The sequence below is a fragment of the Thermobia domestica genome, chromosome 12 (assembly GCF_964235325.1).
Source record: "Thermobia domestica chromosome 12, izTheDome1.hap1.1, whole genome shotgun sequence".
Taxonomy (NCBI): Eukaryota; Metazoa; Arthropoda; class Insecta; order Zygentoma; family Lepismatidae; genus Thermobia; species Thermobia domestica.
The window spans coordinates 42,260,712-42,281,353 of NC_137465.1; the positions used below are offsets into that span (position 1 = coordinate 42,260,712).

General features: G+C 36.4%; 1 protein-coding gene across 1 annotated transcript in view; it reads left to right on the plus strand.

Annotated features, from left to right (window-relative positions):
* Nucleotides 1-20,642, plus strand: part of LOC145665937 (E3 SUMO-protein ligase ZBED1-like) — a 54,277-nt gene that overhangs the window by 15,800 nt on the left and 17,835 nt on the right. Inside the window, exon 2 of the mRNA XM_081733044.1 lies at nt 565-2,167. Coding sequence (XP_081589170.1) covers nt 565-2,167 — 1,603 coding nt within the window. The remainder of the gene's footprint in view (nt 1-564; nt 2,168-20,642) is intronic.

Sequence of the window (20,642 nt, forward strand, 5' to 3'; positions counted from 1 at the left end):
AAGCTGTTTTACAGTATTGAAAACAGTTCTATATATATTTCTTATACTGCTTTGTTAAGGCTTTTAGTTCTCTAATTAGATGACTTACTTAGATGAAATCGAAATTTTCATGTTTCCAACGCTGTATCTTTTTTATTTTCATTATCAAAGTTTTGTAGTGTTTCTCATATTTGTTTTATTTATTTATTCAACAATCACCAGATACAGCTCAGAGGTCATTTTATACTGGATATCTAATAACAATGGAAATGATTTGGGAAGGTATCGGCCAGGGCCTGTTTAGTAGGTACCATCCCGGCATTTACCTGGTAGGACTGAGGAAAACCCTGGAAAACTCAAGTCAGGATGATCGAGAGCTGGAACCGAACCCACGACCTCGCGAATGCGAAGCCAATGTCTACCACTTGAACTAGTATTTGTTTAAAGAATACGTGTATAAATCAATTGTATCAGTTTTATAATATGTTGCTTTTTTTTTAAAAAAAATGTTCTTAACATTAGTATATAATTTAATTCGTTTTAGTGATAACAGTAATACATTACTGTTATTATTATTACTTTTAGGAAGTTTCTGGCGTCCCCAAGTCCTGCTTCAGGCCCTCGGGAAGAATCTGATGTATGTGAGACAAGCATTGAAACAACAGCACCATCTGGATCTGAGAACAAACATAAACGTCGTCAGCTTCCTAAATCCGAGAAGCAAACCAAAATTCAAAGTTACTTGAATCGACCCTGTTCAACCCAGAGAAGCCAACAATTGGATTCCTTAATTACTAAAATGATCGTTATGGACTTGCTACCTTTATCTCACGTAGAGGGTCAAGGTTTCAAAGAGCTTATGCTTTACGTAGAACCAAAATATAAAATACCGTCCAGGCAAACAATCATTCGTCGACTTGAAGAACTTTATGATTTTGTTCGTGAACAAGTTTTTCAAAAACTTTCAGAATCAGATTTCGTATCTTTAACTACAGATTCGTGGACATCAAGAACAACAGAATCTTACATAACAGTGACGTCCCACATACTGACAAAGGACTTGCAATTAAAAACATATGTGTTAGAATCTATTGTGATAGAAGAAAGACATACATCCCAAAATCTTACTAATCACATTGAGAGTCTTTTAGATAAGTGGGCTATATCCGATAAGGTTATTGGCATTGTGCACGACAATGCCCCTAACATAGTAAACGCTTGTGAACAACTTCCATATAAAAGTGTTAATTGTTTTGCTCATACTCTACAACTTGCAGTAAACAAAGGTCTTTCGTTACCCTCTGTGACATTATTATTAAATGAAGCAACTGATATTGTGAAGCATTTCAAGCACAGCACTGTTGCATCCCGTGAGCTAAGAAAACGACAAACAACATTAAATTTACCTTTACATAAACTTATTCAGCACGTAAAATCAAGGTGGAACAGTGCATATGATATGCTAGAAAGGTTGCTTGAACAGAAACGGGCTGTTGTTGATATTCTAGCAGACAGGTCTGTTACGAAAGTTCAGGACTCGAAAAAATTAGCATTAACTGAGGAAAGTTGGATAGGTATCGAAGAGCTGGTAACGTGCCTCAAGCCTCTGAAAATAGCTACAGAAGTGTTGTCAGGACAAGAATATGTGTCCATATCGAGCGTCTTTCCCATTGTGTATGGACTGCTAAGTGTTCACTTAGTTCCAGATGGCGCAGATAGTGATGCAATCAAGTGTATAAAACAAACAATCGCCCAAGATCTTCGTCAACGTGTAGGTTTCGATAGAATGACTTTGGAGAACTCTACATTCATTATAGCATCATTATTAGATCCTCGTTATAAAACATTGCCATTTATAACAGACGAGAAGAGTCGTGAGGACATACACAATATGGTGAGGAACATGTTGCAGGAGACAGAGCGTATAGATGAATGTGCAGGAGATGAATTCGTTGAAACAGGACTTCATTTCTTATTAGGATCTGCATACAAAGAAAGAACAACAGCAGCAGTTGATGAACTGACATGGTATTTAGCTGATCCTGCTCTGCGAATTTCAGAAAATCCACTCAAATGGTGGTCTGCAAATTGCCATAGGTTGCCACGCCTTTATCACATTGCTAGAAAATACTTGCTTATTCCAGCAACTTCGGTACCTTCAGAAAGAGTATTTTCAACAGCAGGACAGGTAATTAGTGCTTCAAGAAATAGGCTGACACCAGATCACTCAAACATAATAATTTTTTTGAATAAGAACATGGAAAAGTAGCATATAAAAATGTAGCATCTCTCTATATCTCTCTGAAGATCCAAGGTTCAGTATACTTTTATGATGCGAAGTAGCGTTTGATACGTCAATATATATATATATATATATATATATATAAAGGATGGTTCAAAACAACACCGAATATGTTTGGGAGGAATTCCTGACACCAAGATAAGACAAAAAGTATAGACCAACCTGGGTGCAGAAATGCTTTCTTCCGGAGTTATAGGCTGCCGAAAACATGAAAAAATGAACTTTAAAGATCCATAGCTTCAATACTATGGGACCTATCGTAGTCGAGGCAAGACTTCACTGAGGAACTAATATATGTGCTATTCAAAAATACATATTTCAGAATCTTGTGGTACTCACGCAACATTTTTTATAAAGGGAGTTTGACTACGGGCATATAATTTGAAATGCTCACCAACTACCTCCCAAAAATTGCTGCGTGAGTACCGCAGGATTCTGAAACATGAATATTTGAATAGCGCATATACTAGTTCCTAAGTGAAGTCTTGACCAGACTACGGTAGGTTCCATAGTGTTGGGGCTATGGACGTTTAAAGTTCTTTATTTTGTTTTCGTCAACCTATAACTCCGAAAGAAAGCATTTGTCCACCCAGGTTGGTCTTTACTTTTTGTCTTATCTTGGTGTCAAGAATTACCTCCCAAACGTTGTCGGTGTTGTTTTGAAACACCCTATATATATATATTCTTATTCGTTGTTGCCGTCATTTTTGTACTTTAAATATTAGAATTATGTTTGATTTTTATGGTAAAAGTTACTGATTTGTTTGTACACATTACAATTGTTTAAATCTAGGAGATAGTTAAGGTTAAAGTGTCTATATCCCCAGGTATAAATGTAGTATAACTCTTTTCGTCTATGTTGTATATTTGCAAGGGTGTGATTAGGAATAGCAATCTCCTTTATTACATAATGTGAAGTAGCCTATTATAATAAAATTTATACAGTAAAGCATTCGTCGTCACTACATTTAATCAGAGTTGAAATTTCAAATTTTGTGGAAAGAAGGTTGACAAGGTTAAAACATTTAAAAATCAAACACTTGTTTTTTAAAAGATACATTTATGGAGTTGATTAAGTTAAAATTCTACTATTATGTTTATTATAAGTAAGTAATAAAAGTTGTGTATTTCTATAACATTCACTAAAAATATGTAATTTTTCTTACAAATTTTAATAATAACAATTTCATTTACAAAATATTTTTAATGTACTTTTATAAGATTTTTTTTTAAAACCAAGGCTTATTTAAGCAAAGCAAATTTAGTAACAGTATGATCAGTGGCGGATCTAGCCCGGGGCCGGGAGGAGGCTTGCCCCCAAGTTTTCTGAGTGACAAAAAAGAATTAAGCTATTATTTATATGGTTTGAAAGTTTATAATAAAATCATGGTATACGTATTATAGTCTGAGAACTGGTAGCCCCCTCCAGTTTATACCTTCTGGATCCGCCACTGAGTATGATTCTGTTAGAATCGATTATACATTACTTATATACATTCAATTTATAACTACAGTATTATCTTATAATTAATGTTTACTTTTGGTATAATTAACACAATAAGTATTCGTCACAAAGTTTGTATTATGGAATTTTACAGGCACTAATAAATATATTTTATTTGGAAGAACAGTTTACTTCTTATTAATTACATAATGTTAGTAAGAAATGTTTGGATCTTGTGGTTAATAGACTGGTTAGCGCACGTACTTACAGTGCCTCTGGTCCCGGGTTTAATTCCCTGTGGAAGCTCAAAGAAACATATTATTATTATTATTATTATTATTATTATTATTATTATTATTATTATTATTATTATTAGTAGTAGTAGTAGTAGTAGTAGTAGTAGTAGTAGTAGTAGTAGTAGTAGTAGTAGTAGTTGTTGTTGTTGTTGTTGCTGTTGTTGGTGGTAGTGATGTTGGTGTTGGTGTTGTTGTTGTGATGGTGGTAGTAGAAGTAAAAGAAGAAGAAGAAGAAAATAGTAATAGTATTTTCACTCATCATTTGTAAATGATTTCGTACCCTGTAAAGAACTGCCACTGAATGGAATAAACTAATTGTCAGTGCAAAAGAACTGAAGATGGAAATGAATTCGGTCTGGAACAACATAGATACTCGTAGATAATCAAAATACATTATGTGGAACCGAGACTGTATTAGTGGAAACTATACAATAATGTGAGAATACATTTTAATATCTAAGCATAGTAATAGAAACAAGTTAGCGAAAAAATAAAAAATAGTGGAAAATATATATATATGTCAATATCGAAGAAATTAATGATATATTATGAAATAATCCTGCCCATAGTATTCTTTTAACGTAATAATTGGTCGCTTACGCACCGAGAAGCGCGAAAACTAAAAATACCAAAGAACTAAGTTTGGGATAAAATATATATCAGGGTACTCCCGTTTCCTCTCACTTTCTAATTCCACCAATTTTTTCATAACCATTCAATTGCAATTTCAACCTTCGAGACATTAAACTAAAGGTTTAATTTTCGCTTAACTATATTTTGTCGTAGGTCACCGAATATCATATGGATAATAAAATCGAGGTAAGATGAACAGGATACGTTGCATCCATAGAAGATTGAATGGCGTGTTTAGAGTTCTATTCGAAAATTAATTGGAAAGGAGACCTTGAGAAACACTAAGAATACGGGTGCATTATAGGCCTATAAGCAATGAACTTCGTGAATTCTGTAATGTTTATCCAGATTTCATTAGCTTATCACAGAATATTATGTAATGGAGACGTTTTGTTTCAATGGTAAGGAACCTTCGAGCTTCTTAAGCCATACAGAAATTTCGCAGTCAAACTGCTTCTGCGAACTATTTTTGCACACGGGCAATTTTAATTGTGATTTATATGACACGTAACAGGAAATTAATATCATCCAGACTGTTTTTTTATAACAACAATAACTGAGACTAACGTTTTACTCCAGAAATTGTTTTGTTAGTAAAATAAATTATGTGCATATGGTAATAACATGCCTAGTTTTCTGTAATCTCTACCTCTGATTGCAGTACTGTCTACCTAAGTATCAATCAAATAAGAGGTTCTGAAAATGTTATATTTGAAAGATTTGGGGATTTAGTTGTTCCGTAAATCTTTAAAATGATTTATACTTCATTTATCTTTCAAGCAGATGAAACGGAACTTTAATTTTTCACACTCCATGTCCTCTCCTTATACACCAAAACTTCAAGTGTTAATAGCTGTTTACCACAATGTTATTTTTTTCTTAGTTCTGGATCAGTATAGGATTGTGTTGCACAAACTGGCACAAATAACTAAATGTTCGAAGAAAAAAATGACTGATGGTTTTCCCTGTACCCTTCATTTGTTTTCAAAACAACACGACAACATTTGGAAGGTGATTCCTGACACCAAGATAAGACGAAAAGTATAGACCATCCTGGGCATAGAAATGATTCCTTTCGGCGCTATAACCAGCCGAAAACTTGTCGGAAAAATGCAAAAACGGCCATAACTCGAGAACAAAATGTCGGATCGAAGTCGGGTGAAAGGAAATAATTAAAATCCATTATTTAAAATCGTAGTTACCATTAACACAATTAAATGTGGCATAGCAGCGGCGCAAGTGTGACCCCGAACGAAACTGGAGAATTCCTGGGGTATTTTATTAAACGTTGAAGGAGGGAAATAAACAAGAATGAAATACAATATTTCTAATCCTTTGGCTTATGGAACCCGGAGGTTCAATACCGCTCACAAAAGCTCTCCATTTACTTCCGTCCGTAGACAACTGAATCCAGTTTGTACTTTGTGTTCCTATTTCTGTTGGGTCCATCTTAATCCTCCCATCTTCACCTAGGTCTTCCTAATGGTCATTTTCTGATTAGCTTTCCAGTAAAATTTTGATCTCATTTCTATTTTCTTCCATTTTGGCTACATTATCTGCTCACCTGAGGCCTCCTAGACCTGATTACCCTTGATTTGGTAAATGGTATAAGTTATGCAGTTTCTCGTTATGAAGTTTTTGACATTATTCATTCCCATCACTCTTGGGTCCGAATATTCGCATTAGGATTTAATATTTCAACGATTATAAGAACATGATTAGAATTCAAAAGAAGCAGAGATACACATGTTTGACTGATCTACTTTGTCTCAATACAGAATAAACTCTCCGAGAACCCTTCCCGCTGGTCTAGTGGCCGCGCATGAACTTTTGGTGTATGTGGTCCCGGATTTGATTCTTGCTGAGAGCGCATAAAAAGTAATTTTACAATCATTCACTTTCATTAATCATCCGTCTCTTTTAGCCTAAAGGGCATAACTGTAAGACGTAAAACTAAACAAAGAACTCTCGGAGGTAAACTGAAATGAAATGATGCCTTTAAAGTCTTACGTTTATGTCATTTAGGCTAATGGTGATGAATGATAAATGAAAACTAATTATTGCAATATAGTTCATGAAATGAAAGTGTAAGAGGAAACAAGTAAATCCTGACAAAACTCACGGACACAATGTTATTCGCTACAAATTTTCATGGTTTGAGATCAAACAAGGAACTCCTCGCACCAGAAATGAGTGCTTTATCACTGAACTAACGTACTCCTCTTTGAGAGAAAAACTAGAACTATAGATGTATCGGTCAAGTAAAAACTATATGTGATAAATCAATGTTCAAAGACATACAGAGTAGAGTCAATTTTTCGTCCGTAAACGATAAGTACGTTTTTAGGTCATTTATTCTCAACTGGTATGAGGTTGCGACCAGATTGTAGATAGGTCGACATTAAAGTGCCTTTTAATAAATTTCACTATTTTTATTGTTTGTAAGGAAGAAGGGGTCTATAGGGCTAAGGAAAAAGGGAGGTCTTAGTGTTCAAGAGCTAAGAACTCCTTTTCTTGATTAATTAAAAAAAACTAATTTGAATCAATAGCGTATAAGGACATCAAGTAGATTCGATTTATTTATTTCGACTTGTTTTACATGTCGAGGTTAAGGCTATATGAAGCCTTATCTACCATCTAAACATGACACAAAATTCAAAATTCGTATTTACGAGTCGTACCACGCATAACGAAGTAATCCAGACAGTTTTCTAATAGTGGGGGGACGGGGGAATAGAAACCAACGATGCCGAAGTAAGAAGTTAACAGCCAAATGCAAGAACGTGACATGAGACTGCCTCGAGAAATAGTATAAGCAACTTCAATTCACATTTACAAGTTCCAGTCTATGTGATATTTTCTGGGCAGAAGTTTTAAGATTAATTCTACAAGACCAACGTAGCCACCAATAGTGAACTTACTTGTATTCTCCACTTCATTGAGGCACAATAACTATTTCTTATCCCCAAAATATTCAGTTGTATTTTAAATTCGGATACAGGAACTCACTGGAGGGTTCTTAACAGTGACGTCCCCAGCTTTAATTTCTTGGAGGAGAAAAAGCGGAGAGGGAGGAAAATTTATAGGGGCAGAAAATCTTTCTATCCTGAAAAGCGTGATTTTGTATCATATTACATGATTTACACTACAACTCAACATTTCTCGAAGGAGCTGGGCGCGGGCACCTGCCTCCTGTTCTCGCCTTTGCCACGGTGCCACTGTTCTCAACTTTTCCATCATTCAGGATACCGCAAACGTAAGACATATTAAGTAGAAGGGTACCGAGAAGGAAACGTTGCTATGAAACTTCAATTAGGGAAACTTCAAGATAAGAGGAAAAAGACATTAAGGTATTAACGAAGGTAAAAACGTCGTATAATAGAAAGTTCAATAGTGCATTAGTTTAAAAATGTAAGCACACCAAAGATAAATTCTACATTAAAAAAGAGAGATCAAAGAAATTAATTAGGTATATTGTTCTTAAAATACAATACATTCTTAATAATTGCACTTAAAAAAGCTGCAAACTCCTATTTATCATAGCCCTACATATTTCAATAATTTTTGTAAATGATAAATCATACACATAAAGCATGTATCCATCGGATGCAAATATTCTTCTCCAAGAATTTATTCTGTACTGAGACAAAGTAGATCAGCCAAACATGTCTCTCTCTGCTTTTTTCGAATTCTAACAGTGATCTAACTTAAACGATGTACTACCGTTTTTGAAATATCATATTTGATAGGGCTTTATTTTCCTTATTCAGTGTTGGATAAAACACAACAAGAATTCTTCAGTCTCTTCCGGGATCACCATCACCACATTCAATTGTGTATTAGTGAAATCCATGATTTAAAATAATGGACATTCTGTTTTACCTGATTTTGATCTGACATTTTATTCTCAAATTATAGTTATCCTTCCAATTCTTCGACAAATTTTCGGCTGGTCATAGCTCCAAAAGGAAGCTTTTCTATGCCCAAGTTGGTCTGTTGGTGTCAAGAATCACCTCCCAAATGTTGTCGTTGTTGTTTTGAAACACAATATATATATATATTCGAGATTAGACTTGGAGTGATAATTTAACCGAAATCCAGATTTTTTAAGCTCCTGATTTTTCCGAATTCCGGAATTTTTCCGAAATCCGGATTTTTTCCCGAATTCCGGATTTTTTCCGAATTCCGGAATTTTTCCGAATTTCGGATTTTTTCCGAATTCCGGAATTTTTCCGAATTTCGGATTTTTTTCCGAATTCCGGAATTTTTCCGAAATCCGGAATTTTTCCGAAATCCGGATTTTTTTCAAATTCCGGAATTTTTCCGAATTCCGGAATTTTTCCGAAATCCGGAATTTTTCTGAATTCCGGAATTTTTCCGAAATCCGGAATTTTTCCGAATTCCGGATTTTTTCCGAAATCCGGAATTTTTCCGAAATCCGGATTTTTTTCAAATTCCGGAATTTTTCCGAATTCCGGAATTTTTCCGAAATCCGGAATTTTTCTGAATTCCGGAATTTTTCCGAAATCCGGAATTTTTCCGAATTCCGGATTTTTTCCGAAATCCGGAATTTTTCCGAAATCCGGATTTTTTTCAAATTCCGGAATTTTTCCGAATTCCGGAATTTTTCCGAAATCCGGAATTTATCCGAATTCCGGAATTTTTCCGAATTCCGGAATTTTTCCGAATTCCGGAATTTTTCCGAAATCCGGAATTTTTCCGAAATCCGGAATTTTCCGATTTTACTTTCCGGATTCCGGAAAGTAAAAATTCCGGAATTGGCCATCCCTAGTTTCAGCCATTTATTGATGCTTGTCCAATGCTACGAAACTCAATACCATGCCATGAATCCACAATCAGGAATAGGTAAAAATAAGAATAATTCAGATCATTTGGTGCCTGTTCGGAATTTAAATATTCGGAGTGTGAATAATACAGAACCTAACCTAAGCCGAGTATACTCTAGCAATCAAAATGAGCAAAATAGACAAGGTTATGTAGGGAGTCCGCCTAACCTAACTAATCATGGTAATTATGATGTCAGATCACTCAACAGCAGTAGATATAAAAATAATCGAAGTACTGAGCGAAATTCCAGAAATGCAGCGAACTACGTGGATAGGCGTAATTGGAGATCAAGAGATGGGACTTCATATCAACATCAAAATCACGATGAAAGACATGTACAACACAATGTAGAACCTAATCATGATAGCGCAGTACAGTGTACTCTATTAGAACCGTATGCAAGTACGAACGTAACCTGATTACCGTTACTGAAATTAGGTTAAATTCATGTTAGTTATAGATTCTTGTAAATTTTTATTTTTGAGTTTATGTGTAAATATCAATAATGAAAACAATCCTTATAACTTCGCTATATAAGCAATATGAGGAATTATAGTTCGATTTATAATTGATTAAAAGCAAAGATTATTTATATTTGATTGATTTGTGTTGAAAATTTAATTGTCAAAGATTATGTTAAAAAGAAGCTCTACTCTATAAAACTAATTATTCAACGACTAACTTGAATGAAATTCTTCTTTATTATAACATCTTAGTGCTACTATGTATACTTTTAAATGCAACATCTGACTTATTTGTTATTTAATGCGCCCGTAAAGATTAATATTATTTGTAACTCACGTTTGTCCTTTACATTTTTCGAAATCGCAACCTTCGACGACTAATTAAATAAGTGACGATATTTTTAATAAGAAAATATATTAATAATATAGTGGATAATAATGAAATAAATATAATTAATGTAATTAAAGATAAATATTGATAAAATGAAAGAATTGTTATGAATGTATTTATATATATATGTGTATATGTGAAATATAATGAATAGATATATAAGGTGCGATTAAAATATGATGGACATATGTTATGTAAGAACACTAATGTAAACGGACCAGTGGTTCTTGAAGATAAAAGCCAAGCCTACTCATGACTTTTATATTCAGTCCCTTTGTCGACCGACATTTTATACAACAAAATACTTTGGTTTGTGTAATATTTACCTGTACCTTGGGCAGAAAGTACTCATACATATGCACTATACTTAGTAGAATGTTCATTTCATATTAACAAAAGAAGAATGTTTTTAATATATGTAAGTGATTATTATGGGATAGTTGATGATATGGACATGTTTTATGGTTACCTAGTCAGTGAGTTTGTGTACTTAACAGTTTTAAGAAAAGGATATTATAAGTTATATCAAATAATAAACCAGTTTAACATCGGTTATAGACGTTGTCAGTTTTATTAAAAAGGTGAGATTAATGGTATTTAAATATCGAAGCTAATATTTTTAATGTCAAAGAAATACTACCACTTCGAATTTTTACCTCAGCAAACGAACCAGGTTTACGACTATCATTTTGATAAGTCGTTGTACAATTTATTCCTTTACAAGCGACGTTCTTTTCGTTACTTCCGTGGCCAAGTCGGAAGAGCACGCGGCTAGTAATCCAAAGGTCGATAGTTCGCGCCCACCCTGGTGTATATTTTTTTTTACTTACTTAAAGTATATTTAGACTCACCTTAATGTAAACACATTACGCACATAGGAGATTTAACATATTTTGGGTAAGCAATTTTGTGGTTCATTGATGCTTACGGCATGGGGAACATATCTAGAAAATACTATGAACGTTCTCCAGGTACGTGTCAGGCATGTGCCTAGGGGCGGACATAGACTGTGACTATCACTTGTTATCCATGCGATTTCTCTGTCAGAAGTACGAGGGAGATTCAATAATTATTGTCCCCGGCATATTTAAAATACTTGAGCTGGGATGGCTGATGGGGAATATTGTAGTCTAATGTCTTAGATGCCTATATGCTAAATTTCACAGCCATAGCTGCTATATTAATATTCTTTTTTGTAGTTTCAGGTGTGAGAGGTGGCACTTAGCTTGAAAAATGGAGAAAACCGAACAACGAGCTGTCATCAAGTATCTCCAGAAAAAGGGGTTAAGCCCAAAGGAGATTCATGAGGACATGATCAGTGTGTTGGGTGATGGGACTCCTTCCTACCAGGCGGTAAAGAACTGGTGCCGCGACTTCCGTTGCGGCAGGGAAAGCTGTCAACAGACCCCTGTTACTGGTCCTCCAAGAACAGCATGCACCCAGAAAACATTGATGCTGTGCGTGATACGATTATAGCAGACAGACAAATCGCAGAGCAACAGTTAGCAGACATCATGCACAACTCTGTAGGCTCAGTGGAAGCCAATGTGCATGAACACTTGGGATTCAGAAAGGTATCAGCGCGATGGGTACCCAAAATGTTATCTCGTGAACATCAGAAAGACAGAGTTCGATGTTCAAGGGCTGGTTTGGAGGTTATGGGGGCAGACCTGAAACAGTTCTGTGATAGATTTGTGACAGTGGATGAGACGTGGCTCCACCACTATGATCCCGAGTCCAAACGCCAGAGCATGGAGTGGCGGCACAGCAGTTCGCCTCCCCCACGTTCAAGGTGCAAACATAAGCATGTAAGGTTATGGTCACAACTTTTTGGGATGCAAAGGGTGTGCTCCTTATAGACTACCTGGAGGTTGGACACATTATCACGTGAGCTTATTATGCAGCCCTAATCTCTAAGTTACGCGAAGCAATCAAGGTAAACCGGGGCGGGATGTTGCAACGAACAGTGCTGTTTCACCAAGATAATCCTCCGGCCCACAAAAGCCATCTTACTGGTGCCGCAATCCATGCTACTGGTTTTGATGTGTTTGAACATCCTCCATACTCACCCGACCTCGCCCCTAGTAACTTTCATTTGTTCCCAAAGTTGAAGGAGCACCTCAAGGGGAAGAAGTTTCACTCAAATGCAGCTGTTATTGGAGCTGTGGAGGAATGTCTCACGGCTCAGCCAGAGACTTTCTTTGAAGCTGGCATAGTGGCTTTACAGCATAGTGGAAGAAGTGCATTACTATGAAATGAGACTTTTTGGAAAAATAATACTGCTTATAGGTCAGGGAGAATAATTATTGAACCACCCTCGTACATAAGGCACATGCTGGACACATTCCCATGTACCTGAGGGAACATGATAGGCATATGCCTGCTATGTAATTGTGGTGTTAGGGGTGAGGTAAGCGTGATGCAAGAGACAATGTCCAAGATAATGACGGCCTAAAAAATTCACGGGAAACCCACACCGGCGAAGAGGAACAGTAATCAGAAGAAAACCATCAGGGACAGATCCCAACGAGCTTTAAAGCGGATCTGTCACTCAGAACTGATGTGACATTGTGGTGCAATTGACAAAGAAACTCAAGCAACATAACCTGTGTCGATAATTACAATCAACCTTGACTTACATTACACGGACACAAAAATTCGAGTTGTACAGGCGAAACTGTTGATAAGAAACCATGACGCTTTAGCGCAACACCAATGATGCCGCAAACATGTAATATGGACTGCTGATGATTAGAAACTATAATACGTTCAGATGAACCATTGTTCACCTTATTTCAAACAACTAATTATGTGTGGCGGACTTCCAGAGAAGCATATGAACAATCGAACCGTGAAACATAGCGGTAGTTCTGTGATTCCGTGGGCTGCGTTATCCTGGTTTTCAGTGATTTCTGTTCTGAAGCTTGGCAGTTGCATCTCTACCCGTAATTATGTCGCCATTTTAGTAAATCCCTCTTATCCATGCATCTTATGGTCCGATGTTGTTACCGGACAATGAACTCATATTCCACAACGATAATACGCCCACTCACACAGCAGAAGCTGTTGTGATTTGAAGAACATCAGGATGAAGTTAGACACATTTTCTTGACCCACTCAAACCGCTGGCCTAGAGATAATTGTTCTGTGGTCCATTTTGGAGACACAAATCCAGTCTAGATTTCCGCTTCTATCCTCTCACCATTCTGAATGATGCACTGAAATCTTGTAATATTCCACTTGCCTCTATAATTCCATTCCATAGGTTGCATCAGAGCTGTTGTCTGGGAATAGGCGGTCCAACACCATATTAACCTATTAAGTTCCGTCTTTCAGATGTGTCCATTAAATTGATAAGAATCTGTGTAATAATAATAATAATAATAATAATAATAATAATAATAATAATATGTATTTATATGTGTATCAGTATGTACGAGGGCTGTCTAGAAAGTAACAGACGTTTTGAAATTTTAAAAAGGAACAGAATAAAAAACAAATTGTATTATATAGATTTGAAAGGCACAATTTCAAGCTATTTTTCCACATAATCGCCACGCAAATTAAGGCAATCCGCTGCGGAAGAAATCTGCCTCCTGCGATTTCAATCACTGGCTTACACCAGCATGCAGTTCGGCGTCAGTATCAAAGCATTGTGTAGCGAGCCATGTCTTCATCGCTGGGAAGAGGTGGTAGTCGCTCGGCGCCGAGATGTATGGTGGGTGATCGAACACCTCCCATCCAAAACCATCTAAGAGATCTCAGGTGAGCTTGGACGTGTGTGGACGTGCGTTGTCGTGAAAAACACATCACCTTCACGCTCCACACAGTTGGCAACGTATTTCAATTATCTTGTTTTCTTTTTTTTTTTTTTTTTTTTTTTGGCCAACAAACACCTAATTATAGAGTTGCAGTGCACATTCTAACACGTCACAGAATGCACAGTAAGAGCGTCACAGTTCTCACGCTACTACAGCTAGATGCGTATTGAGTGTGGCAACGTTCTGACACCACGCTGACAGCTCTAGCTCCCCCCACTGCCGCGATAGGCCAAAACATCTGGGACTTTCTGGACAGCCTTCGTATATATGGTGAGTCAGGCCTATTAATGGTTTCATAGTCTGAAAGAAAAATTTTGGTTTGTTTGGTGGTTATGTGAAAAGCCTGTCTTCGTGTAAAAAGTCATGAGCCCCCACCCCCCTAGAATAACTTGCTGAATACACACCTGCTTCAATCATCTTGTTTCATCTGACATACGCGCAAGCACCACAAAATATTGGACAAATTTACAACAGATTTCTTTTATCTCTAAAGTAAGAATGAAAGGCGAAGGTACACAAAATGAAATTTGTGTTCAAAAAATTCTTTATCTTTTTATCTTTTTTTTTTTCTAATTTTCCAGTTTTATTGGCTCATGAATATTTTGTAGCTTGGTTCAAAGTTTAATGTCTTCATAAACAATAGTGGTAACCACAAAGAGCATTGGAACAAGACAGCACCATCTGCCTTTGAATATTGTCTCCAATTCCTATGCTGTTGGATGCTGTCGTAAAAAAAAAAAAAAAAAAAAAAAAAAAAAAAAAAAAAAAAAAAAGACTACTGTCAAGAGTCTCTGTATCCATAATAAATTGGTTTGCGTAATCTACTCAGCTATTGCTATGCGTTATGACTTGTTCAGAAAAAAATGTTTGATCCATCAATGATACTTCTTAAGAAGACAAAGGAATTTAATATGCTCTTGTCCTGCAGTATTATAAGCAATGAGTGGTTATCAAAAAGCTATCAAATGTTCAACTGAGCATGTTATAAAACTTATTGATTCTTCCAAACAGTTTATTATTTTACATTTAGGAGAAGATGGAGCAAAAAGAAAGACGAGAACTTAAGAAAGGCTGCTATGTACTAGGAACAAAGACTTTCTTAATTTACCTTGCATTGTATTCATATTTCTCTTAATACCTTGATTTATTTATATTAGGCTATTTGATTTAATAGCAATAAATCTGAAGTACTAGAATTATTATTTTTATTTTTGTTTTACTGTAGCCCTATTGTACGAATGCAATACATGTATCTTAGATAATACAATTTTGTATTTTTTTTTTTTTTAAAAAAAGAAAAATATCATAATACAAAAACATATGTAGTCAATACTGAATGAATGTAGCGTTATTTTTCTTAATAAATCTTTCAGTTTTAGGTTGAAACTAATGGTTAATAAGGTAAATGTTAGGGTAAGAATTAGTGGAATGAGTATGTATAAGGAAACTGGAGAACCCTAAGAAAACCCACAAACACGATATTGTCCTCCACAAGCTTGCATGGCGTGGGATAGGACCAGGGACCCTTTTGAACAACTGGAGAGCGCTCTACCATTGAGCCACCTCCTAGAAAAATCGATTTAAGCGATATCTCGATCGTTGTAATGTATGCGCGTGGTTTGGTTAGAGCCTTAAAAATCGATTTAAGCGATATCTTGATCGTTGTAATGTATGCGCGTGGTTTGGTTAGAGCCTTAAAAATCGATTTAAGTGATATCTCGATCGTTGTAATGTATGCGCGTGGTTTGGTTAGAGCCTTAAAAATCGATTTAAGCGATATCTCGATTGTTGTAATATATGCGCGTGGTTTGGTTAGAGCCTTTCTAGTTCAAGTATGCCTATTCTGACGCTGCTGTCCATATGTGTTTTCCCGACCTCCCTCGAAAAAGGAGAGATAAGTCGCTGCGGTCGAGATCTTTCAATTATTGGTTGCGGAAGCGTTGCCACAATGAATTGTTTCACTTCCTTCGCTGTGCTCTGTCTTGTCAGCCATTCTAAACTAGCTTACGGTCTTCACTCGTTAAGACCAAACGACTGAATGACAAATTGGTGACACAACTGAGGTCATTCACTTCTTTTTCCTAAGCAAAGGGAGGATTTCCTCCATCAGAGGGTGGGAGGTAGGGCGAAGTATGTTTCGCATATTTTCCGAGGGCACATCTGAAATAGACAGGCTCTAGTTAGTTTAACGTCCCTTTCATCACCAAGACTACACGAGACATAAACCTAAAGCTTAACGTGTACTCTGAACTATATAAACTTCTCTTGCAAGTCTCGAAGTGCTATCGTGTGATTATAAAATAGAAAAATTGAAACTGCTTGAAACTAAAAATCTGCAATGAAGGAAAGCAAATTAATCTTGATTTGTCTTGAGTTGCAAAGATTCTGGATGCTAACCTAATTTTACCTCAAAGCAAGCAGACCGTCATTCCTCCATCCAGTTTCTTTCATCTTTTTTTTTATTATTAAAATATCTTGGAGACTTTCTTCTCACTAATTATTATGAAGTTCTCCATATAAAGCTTCCGCGTTGTAGCTGATTGCATCATTGTGTGTAATCACTCATCGTGACGAAAAGACGAGGTAAGAAGGGGTAAGATTCACGCAGTCCACCACACCTTTAACTTCATTTCATCGCAATCATTAAGTCTTATCATTTGAGAAACCCGATTAACGACTTCTTTCCTCATACCTCATTTTGATTGCGATGTCAATTTCTTTAATGGGTACTTTTCGCAAACGCCCCGTGCGGCTGGCGAATTAGCATGCAACGCGGGGCAACACCCAGCTGAAGAAGACCCACCGCAAAGATCGTTTATTTGCATCTCTTAACTTAATTTCCACTCAAATGAGAGACCTGCCAGAGTCAAACCCAAAGTTGTGAAGGGTTCTTGTTTTCGCCTCTTCTTTTTCTTTCTAATCCTAATGTATTTTTTTCTTATTTCTTTATTTATAGGTAATGCTGATAATATCATATATTTCGTAATCCAAGACGACCCAACATTTTTTTAAACAAAAGATTACAAAAAATACAAATAGGGTATATACTGGGTATATTTTCAAAACTTACTATAGAATTACACTCAAAATGAAATCAGATATAGACCTTCCATAATTGAATCGGTTTCTGTGAAAAGGGCGTATGTAATATTTTTCATAATTTTAACTTTTTTTTTTTTTTTTTTTTAAAGAAATTAATACTTTAGATGTAGATGTAACAATTTGTGTTAAAAGGACGTGTATTTCTTGAAACGTGTTATAAATACAAGGCATTTTCTTTTTTCTTTTTTTTCTTTTTTTTTTCATAAACCGAACTGTCTCGTAAGAAAACAGTTTCTCTCATTTCCCGACATTTTTTATTTCACATACGTCCTTTTAACAAACAAACAAACAAAACAAAAAAAAAAAAAAAGATTCAATTTTCCTTACTAGAAAGGTGCACTGAATCTGCAAGAATTCAAGGCTGGTGCATCGTATGTGGCGAAAGCAAGACGATCCCATATTTTTGGAGAAAATTGAGGCAAGAAACTTCATCCTGCATTCAGAAACATATGGTATACGTATATGTCTTGTGGAAATAAAGAAAATGCCGTCTAATGTTTATAAAAGTGTTTATAAAGTTATTTTTTTTAATTGTTAAAGAGACAAATTATAGTTTCCCTCGCTTTATTGCATTAGTCCTCAACCTCACAGTTTGAAGGAAAACCCTAGTTTGATAACATGATTTCATGATTCCTACTTTAACGTCAAGCGTGGCATAGACAAGTGGTTGTACGCATGGTCTTCGGTTTGAGCTCTGCTCGAGATATTAAGTATGTCCCAGGATAGGAAGAAGATAAACCTATTTGAATAAAGTGTTAAGATAAGTTTCGTAAAATGGTACATTACGCAAGAACGATGAAAAAAATTAGGGATGCGCACGAGACGAGTCGAGACAGGATTTTCCTGACAAAATTCGAGTCGAGACACGGCTCTTCCAATAGAGAGATATACATTTTTCGAGTCGAGACATCACTTTTACAGCACATTTTCGAGACGAGACAGCCGCAAATCTTGTCTCGTGAGCATCCCTAAAAAAATATATTCAAGGCTTTCAAAATTTAGGTGTGAAGAAGAACAGAGAAAATTAGTTCGTTCAAACTGAAAGCAAATCAGGAAATTCTTACAAGGAAGGGTCACGCAGTGGCTCCGCTGAGATCCGAACGAGACAATTGTGTTTGCATTTGAAATGCTATAACTAGATTAATCCCAACGTTATACGTGCCACCGGGAGGAATATCGTGAGTTACAACATATTTTGTAATGTAAGAACTACAAAAAAATTACATGGCAGAATAGTTTGAACCGAGTCATTTGTTCGGAAACGGTTGGGTAAGTGGAAAACTCGACCAACACGTATCCCATCATTTTCAACAACAACCTTTTTGGGGTAAAAAACTTTGTCCCAGTGTCCCCCGCAGGGTCCCAGACGGGGTCCAACTCAAAATTTTCAAATGGCAAGGGGGGTTAAGTGGCACATCATTTGAAAGCTGTTGTAAAATGAAAGAAAATGCAGCAAGTCTCGACTCTCTACAACAACCCTGTGCAAAATGACGGAGGGTCAAAATGTAAACAAAAACTTAATTGAAAAGTCCATGGTCACCCCTATAAATCGGAAATGGTGAGACTTGAAAATAGGAAGGGCGAGGGTGTAGCCAGCAGGTTTGTGTAGGGGGGGCGTCGTTTTTGAGGGGGGGCAGCTACAATGTACAAAGCCCAAAAAAAGTGTTGCTGCTAGTGTTTTTGAGGCCTGAAAGAAAGGAAAATTTTGGTTTTCTTCTGGAAAACTAAAGACACTATTTTAGATTATTATTATTATTATTATTATTATTATTATTATTATTATTATTATTATTATTATTATTATTATTATTATTATTATTATTATTATTATTATTGTTACCCATAAATTATATTCAAGATAGTTTTTATTATGCTTAATCAAGAACTACTGCCCGGGACCAAACGCTATACTTTTGTGCATAACTATAAAGGTAACCAAGAAAGTTCTGTCCCTTTTCGTGGAAGTCTGTGTTCAATTGGACCTCACACCGCGAGTGGAGATAAGGCGAACATCAGTTGTTGGTGTGGGTACATCCAACATACTACCTGGTTGTGGCAATTCAGATACACCGTGAACTTGCGTAAAGACAGAGGGAACATGGGACATCCACAGAGCATCGTAAGAGCATGTATGTTGAACGAGTTCAAATGGAGATCAAACGCCGCTGTAGCGGGACAGAAGATATGCCAGGCCTTTGGTGAGGGTGTCGTGACGACGCGGACATTGCAGCGGTGGTTTAACAAGTTTAAGGACGATGACGAAACACCCGAAAACATCATGTGCCGGAAGACCAACACATGTACAAAGAGGAACTGGGACTACAATTCAGTGTGTGGAAAACCATTCGGCAGCACATCCATCAACTTGTGAAGCACTACAAGTTGGGTCTCACATATTTTGACTCCGGACCAGAAGGAAACGCGGCAGTCGCCTGTGTTTATTTACTGTTTCGGAGCCATTTCTGGACAGGGAGTTGACATGTGATAAAAAGTGTGTCCTATGCAAAACTCCACGGCGCCGTCATCATTGGTTAGCATCCCATGAACCGATTTCAAAACAGCCGAAACCAGCACTGTACCAGAATAAGGTCCTTCTGTGTGTTTGGTGCATCGTGCATCGGGAACTGCTGCCAGCTGGTCAGAGTATCAACGCAACTGTGTAGTGTCAGCAGTTGAGCTGTGCTCAACAAAAGCTCAAAACTCTGGAGCCATCGCTTCTGAATTGCAAATGGGTCCTCGTTTACGGGACAACGCTAAGTCCCACGTGGTTAAGATGACTCAGGACACCATTTTCCGCCTTGGATGGGAAACAATACTGCAATCACTATATTCCCCAGGTATTGCACCGTCCGATTATCACCTTCCATTCTTTGAACAATCACCTTAGAGGACGCCAGTTCAAATCCCTAGTAAAAGTCCAAAATGCACCTGATACTTTCTTCGTTTCACGGCCCACCAAGTTCTACCGCGATGGATTTCATGGCCTTCCAGAACGTTTTCAGAAGGTCGTCGATGCTGATGGGGACTATTTTTGATCTTTCAGGTTAGGTGACATATCAATGTTCGAAGGTGATGGGTGAAAAAGCAACAAAACTTTTCTTGGTTACCTTTAAATTTAAGACCTTGTATACAGAACCTATCTACACAAGATTAATTTTCTTTGAAATTTCACTTAATTTCTTTACGGTTTCCTGACAAAAATATTTATTATTCGTGACTATATATTTAAAAAAAAAATATTTTATTACACTGAGTAGAAATAAAAGAGAGAGCGAATGAAATCCAAATTGAATAAAAACATTGTTTCTCACCAAATTTTCCATCCTCTATGTCTTTTAAAACACTTGTTAAAGCATATAAAA